General features: G+C 36.7%; 1 protein-coding gene across 1 annotated transcript; it reads right to left on the bottom strand.

The window, feature by feature from the left end:
* Positions 1-361: 361 nt before the first annotated feature.
* Positions 362-22,021, bottom strand: LOC139973245 (uncharacterized). The gene is made up of 7 exons (XM_071979787.1): positions 21,200-22,021; positions 18,046-18,186; positions 12,998-13,147; positions 10,962-11,246; positions 8,341-8,727; positions 2,702-2,796; positions 362-2,303 (listed from the first exon to the last, which is right to left on the bottom strand). Exons 1-7 carry the CDS (start codon positions 21,276-21,278, stop codon positions 2,256-2,258), a joined length of 1,185 nt encoding a protein of 394 aa, XP_071835888.1. The 5' UTR covers positions 21,279-22,021; the 3' UTR covers positions 362-2,255.
* Between the last annotated feature and the right edge of the window lie 1,113 nt (positions 22,022-23,134).

Here is a 23,134-nt window from a genome sequence, read left to right on the forward strand (position 1 = left end):
TTTCCTCATATAAACTCATCGTTGCTGCTGAATTAAGAAAGAAATAACAGAAAAATAATCCAGAGGGCCAACAGGTTTAGTGATTCCTTGCCATATTGGGGGAAAGATTAGGCAAGATAATTAGTAAAGTAAAACCGTCTTGACAATAGCATATAAACATGAGAAATGTTCAGCATGCAAAAGAAAGGGGGAACAGAAACGCAGACTTTACTATGGGTGTACATACCACATAGTACGCCCCTCCCCCCCCCCCCGCTCAGTGGTTGTGCTGTTCACCACTAGGGTATTTAAATCACCACGCACTCTAGCCACCTTCGACAGGGTATCAAAATCCCAAAACAAATAAAAGTACACTTTTAAGAATGTTTTCGTTCTCTTTGTTGTTCTATATCAGACTCCCAATCATCTTCATATCTATGACGTAATCGTTCATGAAAGTTCATTGGTCCATTACCTTAGATAACTATTATGTATTCAATTCATGAGTGTTCATTGGACCATTTCTGTACTAGGAAGCCGTCGTCAGCGTATCAGTAAACAGTGTAAACTAGACCTAAGAACTGCAAACACATTTTGAATTTGAGCAAATTTTTGTTCTTTTTTGTAATATTTTTTTTGTATGAATTTGGTGTACATTTCTCATGTGTACTCTAGAGGTCATAGATCATCTACACTATGACGTCACACGTTTGTACGGCGCCACACTTTTGTACGACGTAACATCCGTACCACGGTAAGAGAATGTATGCTAAGGTTGTTTGGTTGAAACCAAATTGAAAAGCTCTAACAATAAACAGTGACGTAGTTTGAAAAGCATGTATAATTTGAATACTAATGTACTTTAGTAGCAAACACACACCTCTCCAAATAAGTTAATGATCTCACTCTTAGTCTTAAGAAGACTAAACCAAAATCACATTCATTTGCAAAGTAACTTTCATTACAACATTATACGTAAACATATTTAAAATGCTCCAAGACATAAATGTTCTTGATATCCGACACTTTAACATATAAATTTCATCTTGGTCAAAAAGCTGCAAAACGGCAAGATGTAGCTACTTCATTCGGTTAGTAAAAATTGAAAAATTACTTAAGGCTTGTTCAAGGTTTCAAGGTATTCATCTTTATGTCTGAAAGCTTGTTTTATTAAGGCAAATTGGCGACGTCCGTTCAACAGAGCAAATTAAGCTTAAGTTTGAACCTTATACCAGTAGAGGGTAGGTTGCTTCCCATTCTCCAATAACGTGGCAGCTCGAGCACATTATTATGAAGACAAATTTAGAAGTAAAGCTCATTCTTCTGATATACCCGGTACAGAATGGTAACATATATCTCAATGTCATCACACCGTGGCATGCGCACAATTTCCATCGTCATTCGAGGTAGGGGGGGGGGGGGGGTGGACGTTCAGTCGTGGACTTTTGCAAAATCCAAAAATGCTTATTAGCACAACCTTGCGTTTAGACATAATTATAAAACTAATTAATAGTCTCATGAATGCGTCATAGGTTCATCCTCAACTACAAACAGTCGGGGTGGTTAAATTGTAAATCACCCCACCCCATCTATGAAATCCGTTGCATGTAATCTTCACCAATAATTGTCTTAATTGTACATTTTTTTCCATATTTCTTAACAGACTACAAGCTATATATTTTTTTTTCTTAAATACTGCCAATTTCGCCTATCCTTGTTAGCATGACTCTTCGGGGTAATCACCCGTGATTAAAACAGTTAAAGGGTCTAATCATATATTCTTGTTTGATATTGTCAATGTTATATTTCCTTCTTAGCCATAGGTTCGTATTGGTGAATTAACCTTGATTCTTGCTTTAAACAGTTAACGGGCTTACCATAGGTTATTGTTTGATACTGTCAATGTTATGTATCCTTCTGAGCTATAGATTCGTGTTGATAAATTACCCCAGATTCCAACTTTAAACTGTTAAAGGGGCTAATCGAACGTTCTTGTATGACATTGTCAATGTTCAGTGTATCCTTTCTATAGCAGTGACTAATTACTTCTGGGATTTTATCATAGTGAAAGTCTTTAATTGGGTTGAAGAGCTTGTATCCATATCCACATCACAGCTGCAGGCTAGAAATGATTATTTTTCTATGGTTGATTTATTTTTATCAACTAAACCTTCATCTCTCCCCACCTGTCCATCTCGCTATGTTTCTCTTTCTTTGGTTCCTAGCAAGCACACTTGTAGTTTTCACAGTTCTGTAAAAGCAGATGGGCTCAAGTGTCAGCAATAGCTGTAGAAAATGTAAGTAACCATGGAAACAGCAACGATCTGTAAAAAGAGACATTTATTAATCAAATTATTTGCAACAATACATTTTATGCCCCCTTGCATTCGCAGAAATCAAACGACAAGAATTGGAAAAAGAAATGAAGTAATGGAAAAACTGATTTATGTTTCATATGATACGTATATTTTATAGTCATACATTTAAAAATCTGGCATATCCTTTTTGCTTTGGACATATCTTAAATTATGCAACATTTGATTTCGATTGCAAGGGGTTTTATTTTAATCGAAGAGGGCCTTACATTTAAATAAATAGTCAAAAACCTGAGCGAGGACATCATTCGTTCCACACCAGACGTGTTGTGTGAGCCTCTTGTTTGCATGTCGTCATCTCTGACGTCACAACAAATAATTGTAAAATTAATCAAGATCGCGGTTACCTTTAACAAACCGAAATTCTTTCGTCTTTTTCCACTACTGATAGCCCTGGTTGACATGGCCGTAGCGGACGAGCTCGTCGGAGACAAATCTGTGACTGTGATATAAAAATAACAAAAAACAGAAAACAGATATAATAACGAAAATATTAATATATTTTAATGTCAATACACAGTTTCTACCGAACTGTCGCATTTAATACATGCATGTGACAACGGCATATGCTTCGTAAAAGAGATTTGTTTCTGAGTTTAATTCATTTCATTTTTCCTAGAGTTTACTTTTGGGGGGTTTTTCTCCGAATTTCATTTTCTATTTTGCTGAGTTAATTTTTTGGGGGGGATTTCTGAGTTTAATTGTTCGTTTTCTTGAGTTTAAATTTTCGTCTTTTTCAATTAAGCTTTTCGATGTCTGAGTTTAATTTTCTTAATATCCGACTTTTATTGTTCGTGGGGGGTTGGGGTTTTCTTTTATTCTACAGCAGTGCGCGTGCCACTTACCGGATATAACTCTAAAAATAGTAAACAATGGTCGCGTGCAGCTGTACCAGTTGCAGGTGGAGGCAGCCAATAGGAAGTCTAAGCACGAGTGGCATGTTGACCAATCAGCGCTCACAAACCTAGATTTCTTAAAATAGCGGCTAGTTTAACATAACACGATCGAGAAGACTGATTTAGTACCTTGCACAAGAAACTACTGCAGTAACGGACGTCCTTCTTCTATTTTTATCGGAGAGCTGCTACTTGTTTTCTGTAAGTTAACTTTGTTTTAATCTTTTATATGCATGACATGAAATAAATTGTTGCATGTTCTGACACGTTGGAAGTAACCTAAGAGATGTTTATTCTGTAAGCTGAGAGAATGTTGAATTCATTCTATACCGTGAACGTTACAAGCAACGCAGTTTAGGGAATTTACAGTCTTGTCGATTGAAATAGCCAACATATTCATAGTAGGGGCCTAGCCTATTTTCAAACTGCAAACCCAATTAATTTATGCCGAAATATTTATCAATATGCCGTATGATTTATATTTATGACGTATTTTTTGTATTAATTAAGCTATATCATGGGATTGCAGGGATTTAAGTTCGCAGTCCAAGCTCAAAGTCGAACGTAATTTTAAAGGGCCTAGGCCAGGCCTAAAGTTTACAGAGGCTAGTAACAGTTATATGATTGCTGCTGATTAAGATAATTAGCCTAGCCTATGTTGTGTAGTAACAATCAAGATTCTGACCGTTACTTCGCCGGAAGACATTTTTCCTAACCTTGCACAGATTTTTTAAAAACCAGAATCTCGACAGATTAGTGGTATTTTGGGCAATCCTATGTTTTAGCGGCCTAAATTATTCTCGATCAAAACCTACTACATTTGAGAGGCCTACATGATTATACTGTGTACTCATATGTTTTAGGGGTTTATATTATTGGAGACAAGTTAGATGGCAGGACAATTCGTAGCAAGAGCTTTTTTTGTAAAATAACCTAGACCCCTAAAATGTAGTAGGTCTAGGAATAATTTAGGCCCCCATAATATATATGTACATAATTAGTACCCCTAAAGGGTAGTAGGTTTTGATTGGGAATAATTTAGGCCCATACAAATTTGGGGAAATAATTTACGCCGCTAAAACATAGGATTGCCGTATTTTGGCTATTACAGTAAGCCAATTAGGCTAGTCTATCATAATTCATATATATATTTCGAGTCATTATGAATTTGTGCGTAATTGCAAAGCTGCATAGTTACATATAGCGGTGTAGCTTAGGCTATGTAACTATGGGCAAAAGTGTATTACTATCATATAGAGCAGAATAATCTGTGAGTGTATCGCTATTAGAATATTTGTTAATTATTGCATAGGCTAATTATAAATGTAAACGTGCAGTCGTCGCCTATTATTCAAGAGCATAGGGGAAATGTTTAAGTGGCACGACATGAAAATCTTCACCTTTTTAAATTGTTTTATTTATTTATTTAACTATATTATTTTTGTTTTGTTATTCTGTCATTGCACCTTTCATATTTTATTTTTTTATATGATGGTATACCGTAACTTCGCGTGTCCCATTATAGTCTACCCCTTATATGCCTATATACGCATGATACATTAATGAAGCAGCAGTGTAGTCTGTAGCTGCAGTATTTGTCAGTCAAATTGTAACCTAGTTATCAATCGCCAATTTAATCTCCAAAGCTTTGCCGAAAACGCAAAATCAAAACAATGGCTACTGTGAAAGAATTAAACATTAATTTCGTATTTTGAGACACTTTCGTGAAGTATTTTTTAACCCATTTGCCGGAAGTATACGGTAAAGTTTAGCGCATACGCGACGTTTCTGGCGAAATCTGGGGTGTAAATTATAATATATATTTAGCAATTTTTTAGTCCTATATTAGATTTAATTTAAAAATATTTATATTCACTATTAGTGCAAATAGAAATATCGCCAACTAATTGGGTTTATTTTTCTCTTTTTATATACTTAAGTGTAAAACAGAAATATCGCCAACTTGGTGGCGTTTTTTCTCTCTCTATATCTAATTTTGATATAAAATTTCGCCAACTATGGCAGTTTGCGAATTTTGAATTTAACAATATAATAACCTAATATCACAAACAACGCCAACTAGTTCGCGAATTTTTCATTCAACAATTAAAAATTTCGCCAACTAGTTGGCGAAATTTAAATTTAAAAATATCATAACCTAATATCACAAACTACGCCAACTAGTGTAAGAAGCCACAAAAGAATTAATCTTAATAGGCCAACAAAAGTGTGTTGCTTTGCATGCACAAACAAATGCTTTTGTTAGTGTGTTGTAGATTTTTAAAATATTTTATTGTGGGGCTTACCCTACGTTGTATGTATATTATACAGGATCGATGCGAGAACACTACCTTGCGGGAGGCAGGGACATATCCAGGAATTTGTTTTTGGGGGGGGGGGTGGGGAGCAAATTTTCCAGTGATATGGGGGAGGGGTCAAAGGGTAGGGGGTTAACAATTGAAGGTCATTAGATGCGATCTGGTGCAATGTTGTGCCAGTTTGATCATATCATATGATATCATATTATCAGCAGATTTGTTCCTTTTCGAATTCTTTTACATATTATATCAGAAAGACCAACAAAGTGTTCTTTTACAATTTTTCCAGTACATATATGTTTATTTTTCAATGTCTGTACATTAATACATTAGACGCACTTAAATGACCGACAATATAAACTTAAGGAAGTGGTACTCGTAGAATGTTGCAATTTCAAATATATCTGGTAATGTTTAAAACAATGCAGAAAGTATGCTTAGGCTTAGTGTGTAAGGGTGTGTGTGGCACCCAAAACTTATGAACCTATGAGCGCCGCTCCCTTCAAGCAATCTTTGTTGACATTTATTGCAAATGCAGCCTCTTAAATACATCTGTCAAATTATTGTTTGCTGTTGTGAACGTGCGAAGAATATATTTCTGATAGTATAGAGAGCTGGGGTGGCGTTCAAATGGATGATTCTCATTCAAATATTTTGCCCAGTTGATGTCATAATACACTACCTTTCAAATTAGTTTATAACAAGTATTAAATTGATGTTCAAAAAATTATATTATTGAGGTTTGATCAGAGCTAGGTTTTCATTGAAATTCCCTTGACTAAGGAAGACTAATGTTATCATCTGGACAACTTGAAACAACCCATGTTTACAAATTATTACCTAATAACCAACCACAATAGAGTACAGTAGATTTAAGAGAAATTGATAATGGTTTACTAAGAGAAAAAAACTCACTTCAAATTGGGTTGGAGTTGGACCGGATCGTTACTGGTTCGAATTTTTAGATATTTGGATATAGGATTAACAAAAGTTTTGAGTATTTATTGAAAATAATTGCCCATACACGTAGGATAAGCCCAACTATCAAAATAAAATTCTACAACACACTAACAGTTGCGTTTGTTTGTGCATGTAAATCAGCATACTTTTGTAGGGCTACGAATATTAATCCTTTTGTGGCTTCTTAGGGAGGGAGATACCCCACAAGAAAAAATATCATAAAGTGCAAGTTGGCATAAATTTGTGCAATTCGCTACGTGTACGCCTATGAATTTGTGATATTAAATTATTTCGAAATTGGTGATCATTTATTGAAGTCTTAAATAACAAAAGTCGCCAATAGTACCGTAGTTAGCGAAATTTGAAGTTGTAGTAACACGTCTGGAAAGACTTTGCCGTATCGGAAGTATACTTAAATAAATTCAAATTACTCCAACTAGTTGGCGATAGTTTTAATTGTTGAATAAAAATTTCGCCAACTAGTTGGCGAAAGTTTCAATTGTTGAATGGAAAATTTGCGAACTAGTTGGCGTAGTTTGTGACATAGGTTATTATATTGTTAAATTCAAAATTCGCCAACTAGTTGGCGAATTTTTATTTGTTGAATACAAAATTCGCGAACTTGTTGGCGTAGTTTGTGATACTAGATAATTATATTGCTAAATTCAAAATTCGCCAACTAGTTGGCGAAATTTTCAATTGTTGAATACAAAATTCGCGAACTTGTTGGCGTAGTTTGTGATACTAGATAATTATATTGTTAAATTCAAAATTCGCCAACTAGTTGGCGAAATGTTCAATTGTTGAACAGAAAATTTGCGAACTAGTTGGCGTAGTTTGTGATATAGGTTATTATATTGTTAAATTCAAAATTCGCCAACTAGTAGGCGAAAGTCTAAATTATTGAATGGAAAATTATATAGGAGTAAAAATTGCTAAATTATCCTGAAATCTGACCAAAACAATCAATGAAAGCACTTTTTTGAAGAATAGAACCAAACCACATGTCAGATCAAAATCATCGAGATCGTCATTACCGTAGTCCTTTAAAAGGAACATAAATGCCCTTTCACAGTATCGCGAAGTTACGGTATAACTTTCGACCAACCAATCAATTAACCACCAGTCTTACCCATGCATCAATAAATCGATTAATCGGAATTTTTCCTCTGTGTTCCTCATTGTTGTATGCGTTACAGGTTTTACTTAAAGGTAGTCAGTATAGGCCCATAAGTATATCACGCTATATTGCTAGAAGTTTTCAAAAAGTACATTCCTGGAGGTCTTTACTCTCCAAATTGTATTCAGACATTTTTTAAAGAACACACAAGATGACTGAATATCTCAATGTGGAAAATTTCCTCGAAGGTTGTAAAAAAACCAGTATAAGAATCTTGACCATGGGTGACCATATTTGAATATCTAGCATATTTTGGACCTATACAGCATACCTTTAAAGTTTCCAAAGCGAGAAGCCGGCCGGTGTTACATTATGTACTGCCCTTCAAATGGCACACATGACACGCAATTTTTTCATCATACGGGTGGGTCTGTTCATAGACCTAGGTCAATGTGGTAACGTTTGGGTCCGTATATGTGACATGTTTTGATCGTTTCCCTTAGAAAGTGATTTTATATGGATTATCCCGACACTCCTCATATAATTACGCCTCTATATGTTTCTCATGACCCCCTCATTTCTTCCCTCATGTGTAAGTTACAGAACCACATCGGCCTCTGTTCTATACCGTCGTTAACAAACAGTATAAAAGTAAGAATAAGAAGATGGAATAATAGCCAAAGATTACTTACCATTATTTACTTTAAACTGCATTAAAAACTGTCTGTTTCCTTGAGATCCAGGGTTAGATGTGAAAATGAAAGCTATCCCGGCGCTAATTGAATTGGCTTTTAGATTCAGTCTCCATGTTCCTCTGTTAACGTCCGCCTCTCGATTAGTCGACCACGTTTGATCCGATGTCGCTTTAGAGTCGCCATTTGCGTAGGACATAATTCGCAATGTTTCGTCGTGTGTTAGATCCATTCCTATGATATTTACCGTAGTATCGGTAAAGGTCGGTGTAATGAACATCCAGAAACAACTCGTGGAGGGATTATAGTTACCAGGGAAACCAGGAGAGGCGATGTACCAGTTTCCACCATGGACGGAGTAAGTACCATTACATTTTCCCAGTTTACCTGAGGCGAAACAAAAGCAAGTTGCTACGAAGTGATAACTAATTCCATTTGACAACAAATAATAGTTTACTTGAAAATTTTATTTGCAGTTTTTCGAAGCACAAATAATCGAATCGGGTTTTTTAGTGTACTTATAATTGAACAAGTATAGCCTTCATCGTAAATCAATATGGTTAGGCTCAGAAATCTCTATGATTGTCTATATATAGGCTATACCCAAATTCTACATGGAATTAAGTGGAAGATGGTTCATTTTAAAAGAGGTACATGAACTTATTGTTTGTTTGACTAGTTAACCAAAATTGCAAAAATGAATTGAGGTTTCGAAATGTACAAACCAACTTGATATACCCGACAATATATTGTAACATTTCGCCATTAATATTATGATACATCCAAATTTCATGAACAAATATAATTCCGTGTTCATCCTTCACAAACAAGAATATTTCTGATGTATATTTGGGAGCGAAGGTGTACTTGGGAGTACCCAACGATTCTCTTTGTTAGACTTCGTTCTTACATGGTTTCAAATTTGAACCGATGCTGGCCCTCAAATGACCTCCAGTTAATACAAGGGATTCATTTACTGTATAACGTATGTAAGTGTAACAGTTTTACTTACAGATTGATCAAATTTTGCTATGGTGACATGAAAAGATCCTTTGAACGTCATAAGAGAAATCAAAAGTTTTGTGTAAACTACTCACTATGTAGCATCCATATACCAAGCATAATATATTGTCGTAAACTCGTTACGATATTTTAGTATTTTGACCTCAACTAATAAAGCAAAATAGGTTTTATCTACTTCGTATGGGACACGTAAATATAAAGTATGGAATACCAAAGTATCTCTTCATTCAGATATACCGCTTTAAACATTTTGAGGTCTGCTGACCTCAAATAACATTTGAGTTCTACTATCATCAATAGGCTCATGGAATTCAACTGATTGGGCATTTGCACGCACAGTTTCTCTTTGTTAGATATCGTGTTTACAAGTAAGCGTCATATAAGAACAACCATGTTTGCAAAATAACATATATGTGTATTTAAGATTGTAAATTTGCCTTCCAAAATCGGCAGAAAGTTCAGTAATGATAAAATAGTAAATACGCAGTAACACAGGGCTTTAGTAACCAAACCAAGCCTCACCCATTAACCGTAAATTATGGGCTAGTCCAACTAAAAACAGGTGTAAACGGGTTGTATATACTTTCAACATGAATTATATAGGCTATAGCTCAGTGGTAAAATGAAAACCCATAAAAGTATAAACATGTACAAAACTTAACAATTTTGGAGTCAGTTTTCATTTTATGCCTTTATTGAATTTTAATGAGCGGGTTAGTGTCAAGGGGATTTAAAGCATAAATGGATGAGGGTCAATTTATGAGGCTGTTTGTGAAATAGGAATAAACGTGACACTATTTCCCAAATTGTGTTTGTGAGAACTGGAAAGTTCCAACGAAAGAACTAGTGAGCTATAGCTTATAGTGATTCCTTGCCAGATTTAAACATGTGAACATTGTAATCTGCACACAGAGTTTTTGCAAATGGTGATGTGGACCCAAATATCAAGTGATCTAACTTCCCTTAGAAAAGAGAGAAGAAATACAATGTGTTGTTGCATATATATGTACAGTCCTTTTGCATTCGGCTATGATTAAAAAGGCCTACACACCCTCGATGTGTCATATTTTGTAGCTAATTATGTAAATATCACATTAGGTTCGTATAGGTCAGTGCCCTACAGCATTTTTTTCGAAGATTTTCTGGTGACAATGTAGAACTTATACTGATTAGGAAATATTCCCCACTGCTAGGTGAAATCCCATCTCGACATATTGTCCCTAACTCAAGATATGTTTGATTGAATGTGACCTTTTCTGACTAAACCTTCAACTGCTCTCTGAACTTGGATCACAGTAGGGATATGTTATGTCATCTGGGGAAATGTTCTTCGTAAGCTTTACTTAGCCTTTTATGATTTTCTTGTTGAGGTATCCTTGAAACCTGATACATTTGGAATGTTTTCGCTGTTGTCAAAGTTCTCTGTACTTAGAACTTCATTGAAATGTATCTCTTTTGTAGAACTATTCCTTTGTCTGTAGATAACGGATTGACAAATAATTATATATATATATATATATATATTGTAAAAAACTACCTTAATTCTCGTTCTTAAAATTTATTTTGATCAATATTAAAATCTTTAAACTTGATCTTACTTTCATAAACCGCAATATGACCAATTCCTCCACACGACTGTTTTTCGTCATCATTACATGGCTTCATACAGCTACTTCTGTCCGCTTGGTGGATTCCCATTGGTGCGTTGTTGCCACAGTAACAACGGCTTCCGTCTTCTAGACCCGCGTAAGCGAAATAATTTTTTGAGCAGCGTGATGTGCATATTTCGATAGCCATCTCATCACTGTATCCAGCTGATCGCTGATACTGTTCAAAAGGTAGCCCATTCGGGTCAAACGAATAGCAACCAATATAACCAGGGACTATTAATGAAGAATAAATAAATAAATGAAACAAATAAATGGATGCATGCATGTATATATGGATGTACGAATGGATAGATGGATGAATGAATGGATGGGTTAATGGATGGATGGATAGACGAATTACCTAATGATCTAATAAACCAATGAATTAACGATTGGTAACCTCTCTTGACTTGATGCATAAAACAAAATTTGACCTTCCCATTCATGGCAGTAGTACTTCCGGGTCGAAATTTGGCCTACCAGCATAAACACGTATTATTTCGCTAACTTAGATTATATTCAAATCTCCTAGCCTCAGATTTGCCTCATATACATAGACCTAGCTTTAATATCTACAGAAGAATAAGGAGTCATGTAAGTGACAATTACTGATAAATTTTCGCTCTGGCAAACTTTGATCCCATTTCCCTCTTCTTGAAAGTCCGTTGGCGAAACTGGTCGATTTCTGTTGTATTTGTCAGTTATCGTGTGTCCAGTTAGACATCTTCGCCAGACGGACTTTTAATTTGCTTCTAAGATGGCCCAGATGGGACATTTTAACTATTTTAATTTTATTTTATTACTATTTTAAGTCAACAATTTTAATGTTCTTTGTTCTCGTGCTTTACACTCTCGGCTTAGGTTTCTTTCCTACAAATAGAAGTTCAAACAACCATCTATATTCTTTTTCGACTTTTCTGTCTGGAAATTGCGGCTATTATATCTCGAAATTTCCAGCCGTTCCTCAGAATTACGGCTTTTTTCAACTGTTTTGTCTCAAAACGTCCACTATATCAACCAACATTTATGATACGGATATTTGGACAAATTTCTTAAAAGTGCAACATTTTATCTCAAAAGTCTGACTTTTCTTGAAATTTAGGATTAGAATGGGGTGGTGATAAGTAAGGCATGTAACGGCAAGGAATGGCACAAATAAACTCTGGGATAATATCAATATATCAGGAAAAGAGATGAGAAATTTCAAATCAAATTCAAATGATCTTCTGAAGTATGGGAATTGAATTAATGATATAGCCAGTTATAATTTTATGTGCATTATTTTGGCTGTTATATTTTTCTTTCTTTTGAAATACAAATTTTGGACACTGTGGTTAAGTCCAAGACCCCCCCCCCCACCCTCGCTCCTCCGTCCCTTGATATTTCCTTCATGTGAGAGTTATGATATGTGAGAATTAGTGTGGATAACACGGTGGAAGCCAGTCTGTATCGGTCCATTTCTAAAATAGGACAGGGTTCTCCCATATTGTTACTGTATAAAGTACATAAAGGAGTCAACTAATTGTCAACTAATTGTAAGCAATGTAAATGAATCTTCAAACAGATCCCGCCCATTTTGGAACTGAAATGTTTTACAATCAGATACGACATGAGATAATTCACGGATGTGTGCGAAAATCTAAATTTTGACAATATGTACAGTAAGTTGTCCAGTGGCGTACTAGTAAGCGGGGGGGGGGGGGGTCCACATATAATATAATCATTTCAATGCTTTGCCAAAGATAGCATCATTTTGCATCTAAGCCACCTTATATAAACAAAAACACCCCCTCCCTTTATACCCCCCCACCCAGGACGTCATTCACTGCACGGGGTGACAGAGGAAGAATCCACCCCGGTTACCAACTATTCTAAGTACGCCACTGATGGTTTCCATTATCCCCAGAGAGGCAATGTGTACTATATACACATGACTGACGTCATAACTTATAGGACGAACTATCACCATGAATTCATGTACTTACACTGACAAGACACCCATGCTGCTTTAGAACAGGGCGTACGTCTCCGCCTACAATACGCCCCACTCTCCTCGTAGAATATACAATCAACGGACTCCATGGCACTCAACTCAATGTCCCGACGCCCAAACAGCATAACGCCCTCTTCAAAACCTTAATAAACAAAAATTTAAGTGTTGGTTTGATATCATTGTGTAAATATCGGAGAGAACAGCTGCTTTAGATAAAATATATATCATAACAACAAGGTATGTCAGAATGAAATTCTCTTCACCCCAAGTGACCTTTCAACTCCAAAACAATTGGACAATGGAAGTCTTGTATCATATTCTTACCCAAAATGAGTGCAATATCCTATCTAGACGTCTTGCGTCCTGTTGCCTTTACTGCTGTTACTATGAAAGTCTGCCTACGTATGTTTAAACCAACATTTAAAAAGATTCGTTGATCCATTTCTAGATCTTCTGCAGTTTGTATACCGACCGAGTCGTAGTTGTGAAGACGCCGTCGTAATCCTAGGAATAGTTATATTTAGAACATTCCTGCCCAGGGAATTATGCTCGTGTTATACTTTTCGATTTTTGATCTGCTTCCGGTAACATATGACCTCATATTTTGGCCCACAAACTTGTCAATGTGAAGGTCCCAGCTAGCCTAGTTCGTTGGATCATAAACTACCTAACAACATAACGCAATTGGTAAAACTTAGCCCAACTTGCCTTTCTGACATAATTTGTTCTTATACGGGAGCCACTCAGGGGACGGTTCTGTTTATATTATATATATACGTATGATGCAGATCTTCAGAAGAAGGATGCTCACTCATACAATTTGCTGATGACACTGTCATGGTTGGTTTGATTAATGGTTATGATGAAAATTCCTATCTTAGCCAGCCAAAATCTCTTTTTTTCTCTAAATTATTGTGACGTAAATCTTCTTGACCTGAAGTTTCCTAAGACTAAAGAAATGCTACCTGACTTCCGTCATAGCACAGGGATGAGACTGAGCCAGGGAAAAAAAATCTGAAATTTATCGATCGCCGTCCTGGGGGAGGGGTTTATGGGGAGGGAGTGTCCCCCTCCCCTTTAGAAATTTTTTGTCAGGTAAGGAGGGCTTAGATGCAAAATGGTGGACTCTAGATGGAATCTATCATATCACGTAACTCGCCAAAACAGTGTGGAATTTCTGCTTGTATATAATTTATCCCTTAGCTTTTTTGAACCAAAAAAAAAGGCTTTTTTGCTTGCTTTGTGCTACTCGATTCCACCACTGGTCAAATTCGGTGTTCCTTCCCTTCACAGTCCAGCATGTTCGGCAAAAAAAAAAAAAAAAAAAAAAAAATTAAATAAAAAAAATAATAAAAAATAATAAAAAACGCGAATTACGAGAAAAAAACGCGAAAATGAAAAAAAAAAAAATCTGAAATCCGCGTTTCCGCGGAAGAGTCTCATGCCTGATAGCACCATTTCTCCACCATGCACCTGTCACTATCAAATGAACTGCAGTCGAGCGTGTTCGTTCCTATAAATATCTTGGGGTAGTATTGAACGACAAATTGACATGGGGGGGGGGGGGAGGGTCATTTGGATGTTTTGGTTAAAAATTTAAACTCTAGATTATACCGTCTCCAAAAAATGTCAAATTTTATTGTTAGTGCTGAAAATTTTAAATATTTTCTATAGTGGTTCATTCATTGGGGTTTTGCGTTACTGGTGGATCTGTTGGGGTGGCAATGTCAAGAAAACTGAAAGGATCGTATTGATAGTATCATAAAGAAAGTAAAAATAGTGGTTGGGATGTCTCAGCCTACAGTCAACTCGACCCTACCAGTACTTCTTACAGTCCAAGTTAAGACTCCATATGGGATGACCCTAACCACCGTCTTCAATGACCTACATCATGATAGGCAAGATGTATTGGCATGATGAGACTCCCGTGTCTCAAAACCATCAGGCACTGAGATTCTTTCATCCCCCCGTGTAATGAAGCTTTTTAATATTTTACTTCGTTAACTTGCGACAACTTTACACTTTACCGTGTTATTTGTTTAAACATATATTTCTATATTAATATTTTGTTATCTTATAAATTGTTGTACGTGCGCGAGTACATGGATTTTCAATTTGGAGATTTTACGTATACTTGCTTATTTCAATACAACGTCCCATGGGTTCTTGTACTCCCAAAGAGATATATGTGTACCGTGATTTGGTCCAGACAAAGCTGCACTTATAATATTATAAAAGTTGTCATGTTTTATCCTAGATTAACGCCAATTGACCTTTGACATCCACCCACATTCACCATAGGTGGATATATGTATCAAGTGTGACATTCTATGTTATTCAAATTATCACGTTTACACACAGACGTATACCCAATTCATCCCACCGTAAAACACACATACACACACACATATAGATACACCCACACGATCTTCGACGAAGAAGTATTTGAGATAGGTCAAGCGATCCTCTCGAGAATGGCTTTTCAATCACAATAAAAAATTGAGCAAGTGAAAATGGGATCTGATACGTTGTCCCTCAAGAGACATTCAATTCGTGATCTTATCGTGCACATGGTTCCACAAATATATTTAAATACTTCACTATTATGATCATGATTAAAGGTGACTCGATTTACTTGCCAAAAATCAAGAGACACCTGAGTCTAATGGCTACATTTTCTTCTTCAAAACTTTAACAATCACTTTTGGAAAATTATATCTGACGGATCAAACTTTTCTTTTACTTACCGGTTTATCATAGAATGTTAGAGTTTCGAGCGTATCATTGACCTATAGCATTCGTGGTGTCATTTTAGTCAGAGGGGGTACTCAAGATCCTTGTAGGAATTTAGTCAAAGAAGAAGATATGTAAAGCTGGTGTTATCTAGGAAAGTGTAAAATACACATTTTAAAGCATCTGTCGGCCGTAAGAAACAAACAGTGGAGAAAGAAACCCAACCATCATTATGTGGATCTATTTGGTAGAGATAGCTGTCCAAAGTCTCCAAAAAAAGCTAAGAAAAATGGTATTCCTTTGGGAGATATCACAGATTTAATGTTACTTTACCCTCTCAAGACCGAAGACCGAACAAGTAAAATATGAAATCGAGACACATGTGCCTATAAGTTGCTTTGTTTTCTTTACTTTGTACAATGTTTCCTTTCTGTAACGGAAATTTGTTTTTGCAAATACTGGATGTAAAGCGCAAGCACCATTTTGGCACCTGGAGGTGGGGCGAGTGACATGACTTAACATTGTCAAGCAGAGGAGGGGCCGGGGGGAGGGTGGGCCCTACCCTTTAGTAAAGTTGCTAAAATGGAGTGTGCTTAAATGCAAAATGGTGCACATAAATGTTATATATACTATACACTAGTTATGTTTTGTAATATTATGCCCGCTATTGGTAAGGGCTGATCCCATGACTTAAATCTAGCGCCCACCCCCCAGGAATATACGCGGTTGTGCCACTGTTTGTGGTACAGACGTCTGTAGTGTATATAATTTAAAAATATTTTTATCACTCTGTTAGTATTTCAATTAAAAATATTAACTTGCAGCCCAGACGTACCACACTTTCATAACATCTAGCCTACTTTACATATGAAGGGTTGGTACTTGTCATGCATGCTTATCATCATTAATGAATCGCTGCCGGCTACTTTGCCTGTACGAAAAGAAAAACAATTCTAGACTTCAAAGAGAAACATTTTTCACGTGAAAGAAAATCTTCCGTTTTGTAGTAATTTTGTTACAATCTAGTTTTACCACATCCCACTGTTAACGAACCAATACTGAGGAGGGATGGGTTGGGAGGGGTCGTGGATAACGCCACGGGGCCCGGGATCATAAGGTGGCCCATTAAATATGCTGAAAGAGAACTGTAGTCTAAATTTAAAATGTTCTTCAGTACAAAGGAAAACTACATTACAGAGGCCCTGTGACATCATCAGGGTTGTCACCACGCCGGGCGGCGCCGGGCGGTGCTACCCAGTTCTAAAAATTTCCGCCCGGTACTCAAGGTCAATTTCAGCCTTACCGCCCGGCACAAATTAGCCTACAGTACCGCCAATAAGTATAACTTGGTAAAGATTAGCGCGATTCAGTGCAAAACGCAGCTTAACTGTAATTAACCCCACAGATCACCGTCACAAATTACCCGGCTCTAAAAATGGTCTGGTGACAACCCTGGACATCATTGTTCGCGGGACTCCACCTTCCTCTCGATGCCCCTAATGATACCTGGGAATATTTTACCCTTGTCCTGAGATGAGATGATAATAATTGGACAAAGGATCGCCTGTACTGGGGATATTCCATTATAAGTGATAATTATGTCCTGGTCAACGTGTCCCTAAGTTGCAACACAATTTACGCAATGTAAAATACCGCTTTAAGATTGTATAAAAAGGAATGAATATTGTAACGACAGGTACCGTCAACTATAACCGTTCCACATTTTACCGATTTTATCTGATATTTCAAAAGTCAAATAAAATTCATGTCATTCTGAAACCCTTCAGGGCGTTTACTTTCCAACGTTGAAAGAAGATGAATGTAATCGTTTATTATTTTCTGTCAAACGGAATAGTCATTGAGATTCTTTTTTGTCGCAGTGACAAGTTAGCATTGACAAGTGTAACATTGATCTTTGGCATTCCATCTGAAAACATATACATCCAAGTTGTTGGCAAGAGTTTTACTTTTATATTTTTTTTTCAGCGTTTTCATTTTGAAGTTGTCTCGGTATATCTCAAAAATGAAACGTGTAAAAATGTTAAATTTGTTTTCATAAAATGCGAACAATTGTATCGAATTTATTGTTGTTATTTACCTAAATAGTAACATGTTTTGAAATTAAATGACTATTCTACCGATCTGGGACCACCATTGTCCATCGCATTAACTCCCACTCCCACTCCTCCCACCCCCACTCCACCCCACCTCCACTCCAACCCCCCCCCCCCCAATGTAGATGGTGCTCACATTTTGCCACTATATATGTTGATACAATTTAGAACTTTCTGCACTTAAGTTGCTTACCTAAATCTTTGCAAATTCCATTGGCTGCCTGTAAGCTCCAACTGTCATCTTCTGCACAAATGGTGAGGTCACCCTCACCAATCTCTGTTGACCTCACTATTCCTGTCCAAACATGCCTGGGGTGCAAGGCAAAAGTTCCCTCTGATAAAATAGAACAGTTATAAAGAAAAACTTGAAATCAATTATAAAGATGGTAAGACTATCAGACATTGAACTGTTGATTTACCTGCATACCATTGTAGCATTCAAACCCACCTCACATAACCTCACATAACCATCATTTCCCACTCTTGAGGCAAACTTAAATGAGTCACATATATGGAATTGGGCTTTAAATGAAATTGACACTACAGGGGTTGAATAAGTTCTTCTAATTGCTGCATTAATTTTCTATGCAAACCATCTTTGGGTTTAAGTGAGGGTTCCTATGAAAATATGCTCACAATAGTACGTCTATATGTGATAATCTATAGACTAGTTAATCATTTATAGCCCAGCAAGTATATTAAGATAATAAAGTGTCCAAGATTGTAACCATGCAGCGTCGAGTCGGGCCCTTGGACACTTATATCAGAGGACCCCCTTCATAATACCTTTGGTATGATATAAATATTCGAATACACTAGCGCCGTTGCCCCCCCCCCCCTCCCATAGCCTCCCGACCTAATTAAGCGCGAGCTCCGTGTCTCTAGCCCTCGATTTGCATAGGATGGTCATACTCGTATAAACCTAGCCTGCACGTCACACGTAATATTGTATGCTATAGGCTACACTTATCAACATGCTACATTCGCTCTTGGCTTTAACGACAAAGGTTGTGAAATTTATCGGTCTATTTTTCCTTCTTTTTCTTTCTTGTTTAAGGGGGTGGGGGGGGTGGGAGGGTATTATCATCGAAGAAAAGTTCACATTTTACCACATCTTCCCTAAGTATATTTAGATTCAGTGGCGTAGGAAGGTACTTTTGAGTGGGGGGCTGAAGACTGATGGCCGGCCTGGGGGAGGGGTCTAAGGGGAGGGGGTGTCCCCCTTCCATTTGGATTATTTTGCATTTCCAGGTGGCCTCAGATGCAATTTGGTGCAATATAGCACACTTCAGCACCCACTCCATTTTGTAAATGATTTTGCATTTTTACCTGGCCTTAGATGCAATTTGGTGCTCCAAATGAGATTTTTTTCTCATTTGGAAATGAAAAAGGGGTTTTGCGAAGCGGGGGGGGGGCGGAATGATACTTCCGCCCCACCGTATTTTTCACTGGGAGGCTGTCGCCCCCCAGCCCCCCGGTTCCTACGCCCTTGTTTAGTATAGATATGTGACGTCGCCATGCATTGGCCGCTTTCATTTCTTCACAGCCGACTTCGCTATCATTAACGGTACATGGGAATGCGCAATCAGGACTATTGTACAACATAAACATGCCTTAGTTATGTTAATAATGAAGTTTTTCTTTAAATAGGTAAAAGAATGTATGCAATTTCATTTAACTATAACACATTTTCCTTAGCGCAAGATATTCCTTAACGCAAAGAAGAAAATATCAGGTACTGCAAAAGGAGATTACATTGTCAGTTAACGAATATGTATTTTCATTTAATGAAAATGAATATCCTTTTAACTTTAGGGAAACGTCCCCCCCCCCCCTCCCACAAATAGAACCGTTTGTTTAGGGAAATTCGTTTGCTGACATATCTGTACATGACCGACAAGTTATTCCGGCAACGAGGAGGTATAAATGTTCAGGCCGCTTGTTAAGCTCATTTTCCCAGGTACCTAACTCATTCATCGTCTGTAGGGGTTTAAGGGCAACAAATGACGGCTAAGCGCATACACTGGCTGTCATTTCCAATCTTTGTCACGCATGTTCAAATCTTAAAAGACATTAACTGATGCTACATAATCATAATATACCAGACTACGGATTACTAGAGTCTCCATTTGGTTTTAATCATTTTCTTTGGTAATTTTGAATAATTACAGACTTCAAGGGTGAATGGTTTCATGTAAAAGGCACACATTGGTCCCTGAAGCAGCTTTTCACTTAACCATTTATTATTATTTTTTTAAATTCACTCGATTACACGTTTCTTCGTTCGCTTTTCATTCTTTCATTTTCCCTCTCGTTCATTCAAATATTCATTCGTGCAGTCATTCACCCATTAATTCAATCATGCATTAATTCAATCGTTAATTAATTAAATAATTAATATATTAATTTATTCACATTCGTACGTTTTCCTACATTCACTGATTCCTTCATTCCTTTTACAAACATAGATAGTGAAGAACAAAACATTGGATTTCGTACCAAACCAAATTGAAACCTTTGACAAACAATTTTGAATAGAATGAAATATTTAATTGAATGGTTCATGAATATTCATTATGATGAATGAGATGCCACTGTCTGGCATTCGTATACTTTGATATAACAATGGGAATTTCCACCTAAATACGTAGGTTTGTGAGTGGGAATAAGAATTTCATGCAGCAATTACCTATCTGAATTGATCAACGAAATTACTGCATGGTATATTTGTGTCTTATTAGCCCTAGATTTGCTTGTATATGTTGGATGGGTAAACAAGAATTTAAGAGGGGGACAAACACTAAAAACAAACTTCTCCCTCCCTTTCTCTTCCCATTTCATTCTTCATGGACAATATAACTTTATAGTATTTGATAACTAAAATAAAAACAACATTTGTTATATCTACATTAGTAAGTTGGATATCATGTTTTAACACTCAACTATTGGTAGAAAGATGTACAAGTACTGTCATTCCCCCTACCTAGCAACGCACAACGCGAGAGCCTGCATTTTAAGTTTTGTATCACCTTATACACTATATATCACTGCTTTAACTATTCCGGTGGAAGCTTCGCTAAGGAACCAATTCTTACTATAAAGCCTCCCACCCTCCTTCCACGCATACAAGAACACACAAAGCTAAGTACTAGGTTAACTGAGATGGCCATCGGTGTGTGATCTCCCTCTGTCATTCCTTCCCTACCTCACCGCCCTCTCACGGTATCTTCGTACCTTGACCTTCCACCCCATGTATGACCTCTCAAATTCACCCAACCACATTAATCCCCTTCCTCCACACCCTCTGTAAGACCTCATTCCCCATTCTGCGCTAAATACTATCTTACCCCGTCTCCGAAATTCAGAGGGTGACACGGTCTGGATCAGATTCCAAAGAATTAGCGAAACAGCCACCATTCTCTCCATGTTGAGCAAGTTTTCAATCAATTCTACGTTTGTCTTCTCCTGATATTAATGGCAGTTATCAACTATTTCACGATAAAAACTTGTTGTTTTAGTAGCAGGCTGAATAAAAAAACATATTTAAAAGATATTTTCTCCCAACTTGCAGATTATCTTCTCACCATAACCGGCTTCAATTGATTTAACAAAAGTTACATTCGAAATGAACAAGTTTCAAACAGTAATCTTGTTCCACTGATACTAAAGCCCTGAGCTGTGTTCAGAAAGACAACATGCGCTTTGCAATACTACGAACTAAACTGATATTACTGAGAGCCGTTAAATTCGAAAACAGTGGTGAACAAGAATTGTCGGAACCTGTAATAAAAGAAATCCGTGAATCTTTTAACCAGTCGATGTAGTTTTCCAAATGACTAGGGCTGAAATCCGAACGAATAGCGATTGCTGATAAACCACTGACTACCAGAATAACCTTTCCACAACTGGATCCCACAAGGGTAATAAGAAATAAACGGATAAACAATAGATAATTTCTGGCCTCTTCAGTGACTGAAACCGGGGTCAAGTTGGGGAGTATGTGCTTACGAATGTGAATTCTCAACGCGAGAAAAGCAAAAAGCAAAGAAAAGGAACAACATCTAAACCTCGTGGGAGGGTTGAAAAATATTTCCAGCCGCCCACCCTGCACGGTGCGAGAGATATAAATCTAGAGTACATTATCCTTTCGTTAAGTTTATGATCTACGGGTATATATATAATCACATGGAAGTATTGTGCTTATCTGAAGCATGTGAGGGGTCACGGGTCTTTGATAGGTTGGTTGGAACCTGTTGTTTTGCAGTCAAACATGTTGTGCCTGTCGCGTAGAGGTTCCAAACAGATTTTGTTTTAAAAGTTAAAGGAGCCCACAATAGGTTTTTGTAGTATAACAGGCGGCCTATGTAATAAAAAAGTAATAAAAAAAAAGCAATTATTTCAAATTGTTCGAGTAATAGCCGAACAATGTTTATTGAAACCTCATTATTATTATTATTAACCTTTAAAAGGGTGATTCGGTTAGCCGAAGCTAATCTTCCCCGAGGCCCTAAAATACAGTCATTATAAAAAGAATAATATTATGAAACAATAAACAGAGAGTAAGACTATTAAACATACATATATACAACAGTAAATCACAAAACTGTAGCCTTCTTGTCTTTTGTTGTTGTTTTTTTACTACCAATTTTGGTTATTGGTAACACCTCTTCTTGTTCATTCTTTTAACACTTTTTAAGTTCTTATTTTCAAAATTGTATTTTCCTTTTTAAAATTAGTTGAAAGTATAACAATTTTGTTTTAGTGTTTTCTATGATTATATTTCATTCACATTGCTCCTGTATGAGTTTGAGTCATTGTTCGCCCCCCCCCCTCCCATTAAGGCAATCTTTCACCAGTTTTCAACTATCATGTTCCAGTCAATAATATCAAACCGGATCTTTATATGAATTCAACACTCCAGTAGATTCATCACGGATCCTCGCATAATTGTATTTCGTGTTATTATAAGATATTTCCTGCAACCGATGTAGAAACTTTGGAACGGTATATTACAGCTGTTTATTTTGGCAGACAAGATATACCATTTGATAAAAATACTAATCCATGACGTAAGAAAACGATAAACGACATGTTCAACCCCTCCCATCTCTCACCATATCTGCTCATCCACGCCCTCCCTTTCCAACAAAATAAAAAATAAAATACTCGAAAATGTCGTTCACACGAATGTGTTGTATCTTAATTTATTAACTCATCAGTATGGCACTTATGCACTTGGGTCGATATCTGCTGCATGTCTTAACAAACAACCTTTAGTTTTC

Source organism: Apostichopus japonicus, chromosome 9, assembly GCF_037975245.1.
Source record: "Apostichopus japonicus isolate 1M-3 chromosome 9, ASM3797524v1, whole genome shotgun sequence".
NCBI lineage: Eukaryota > Metazoa > Echinodermata > Holothuroidea > Aspidochirotida > Stichopodidae > Apostichopus > Apostichopus japonicus.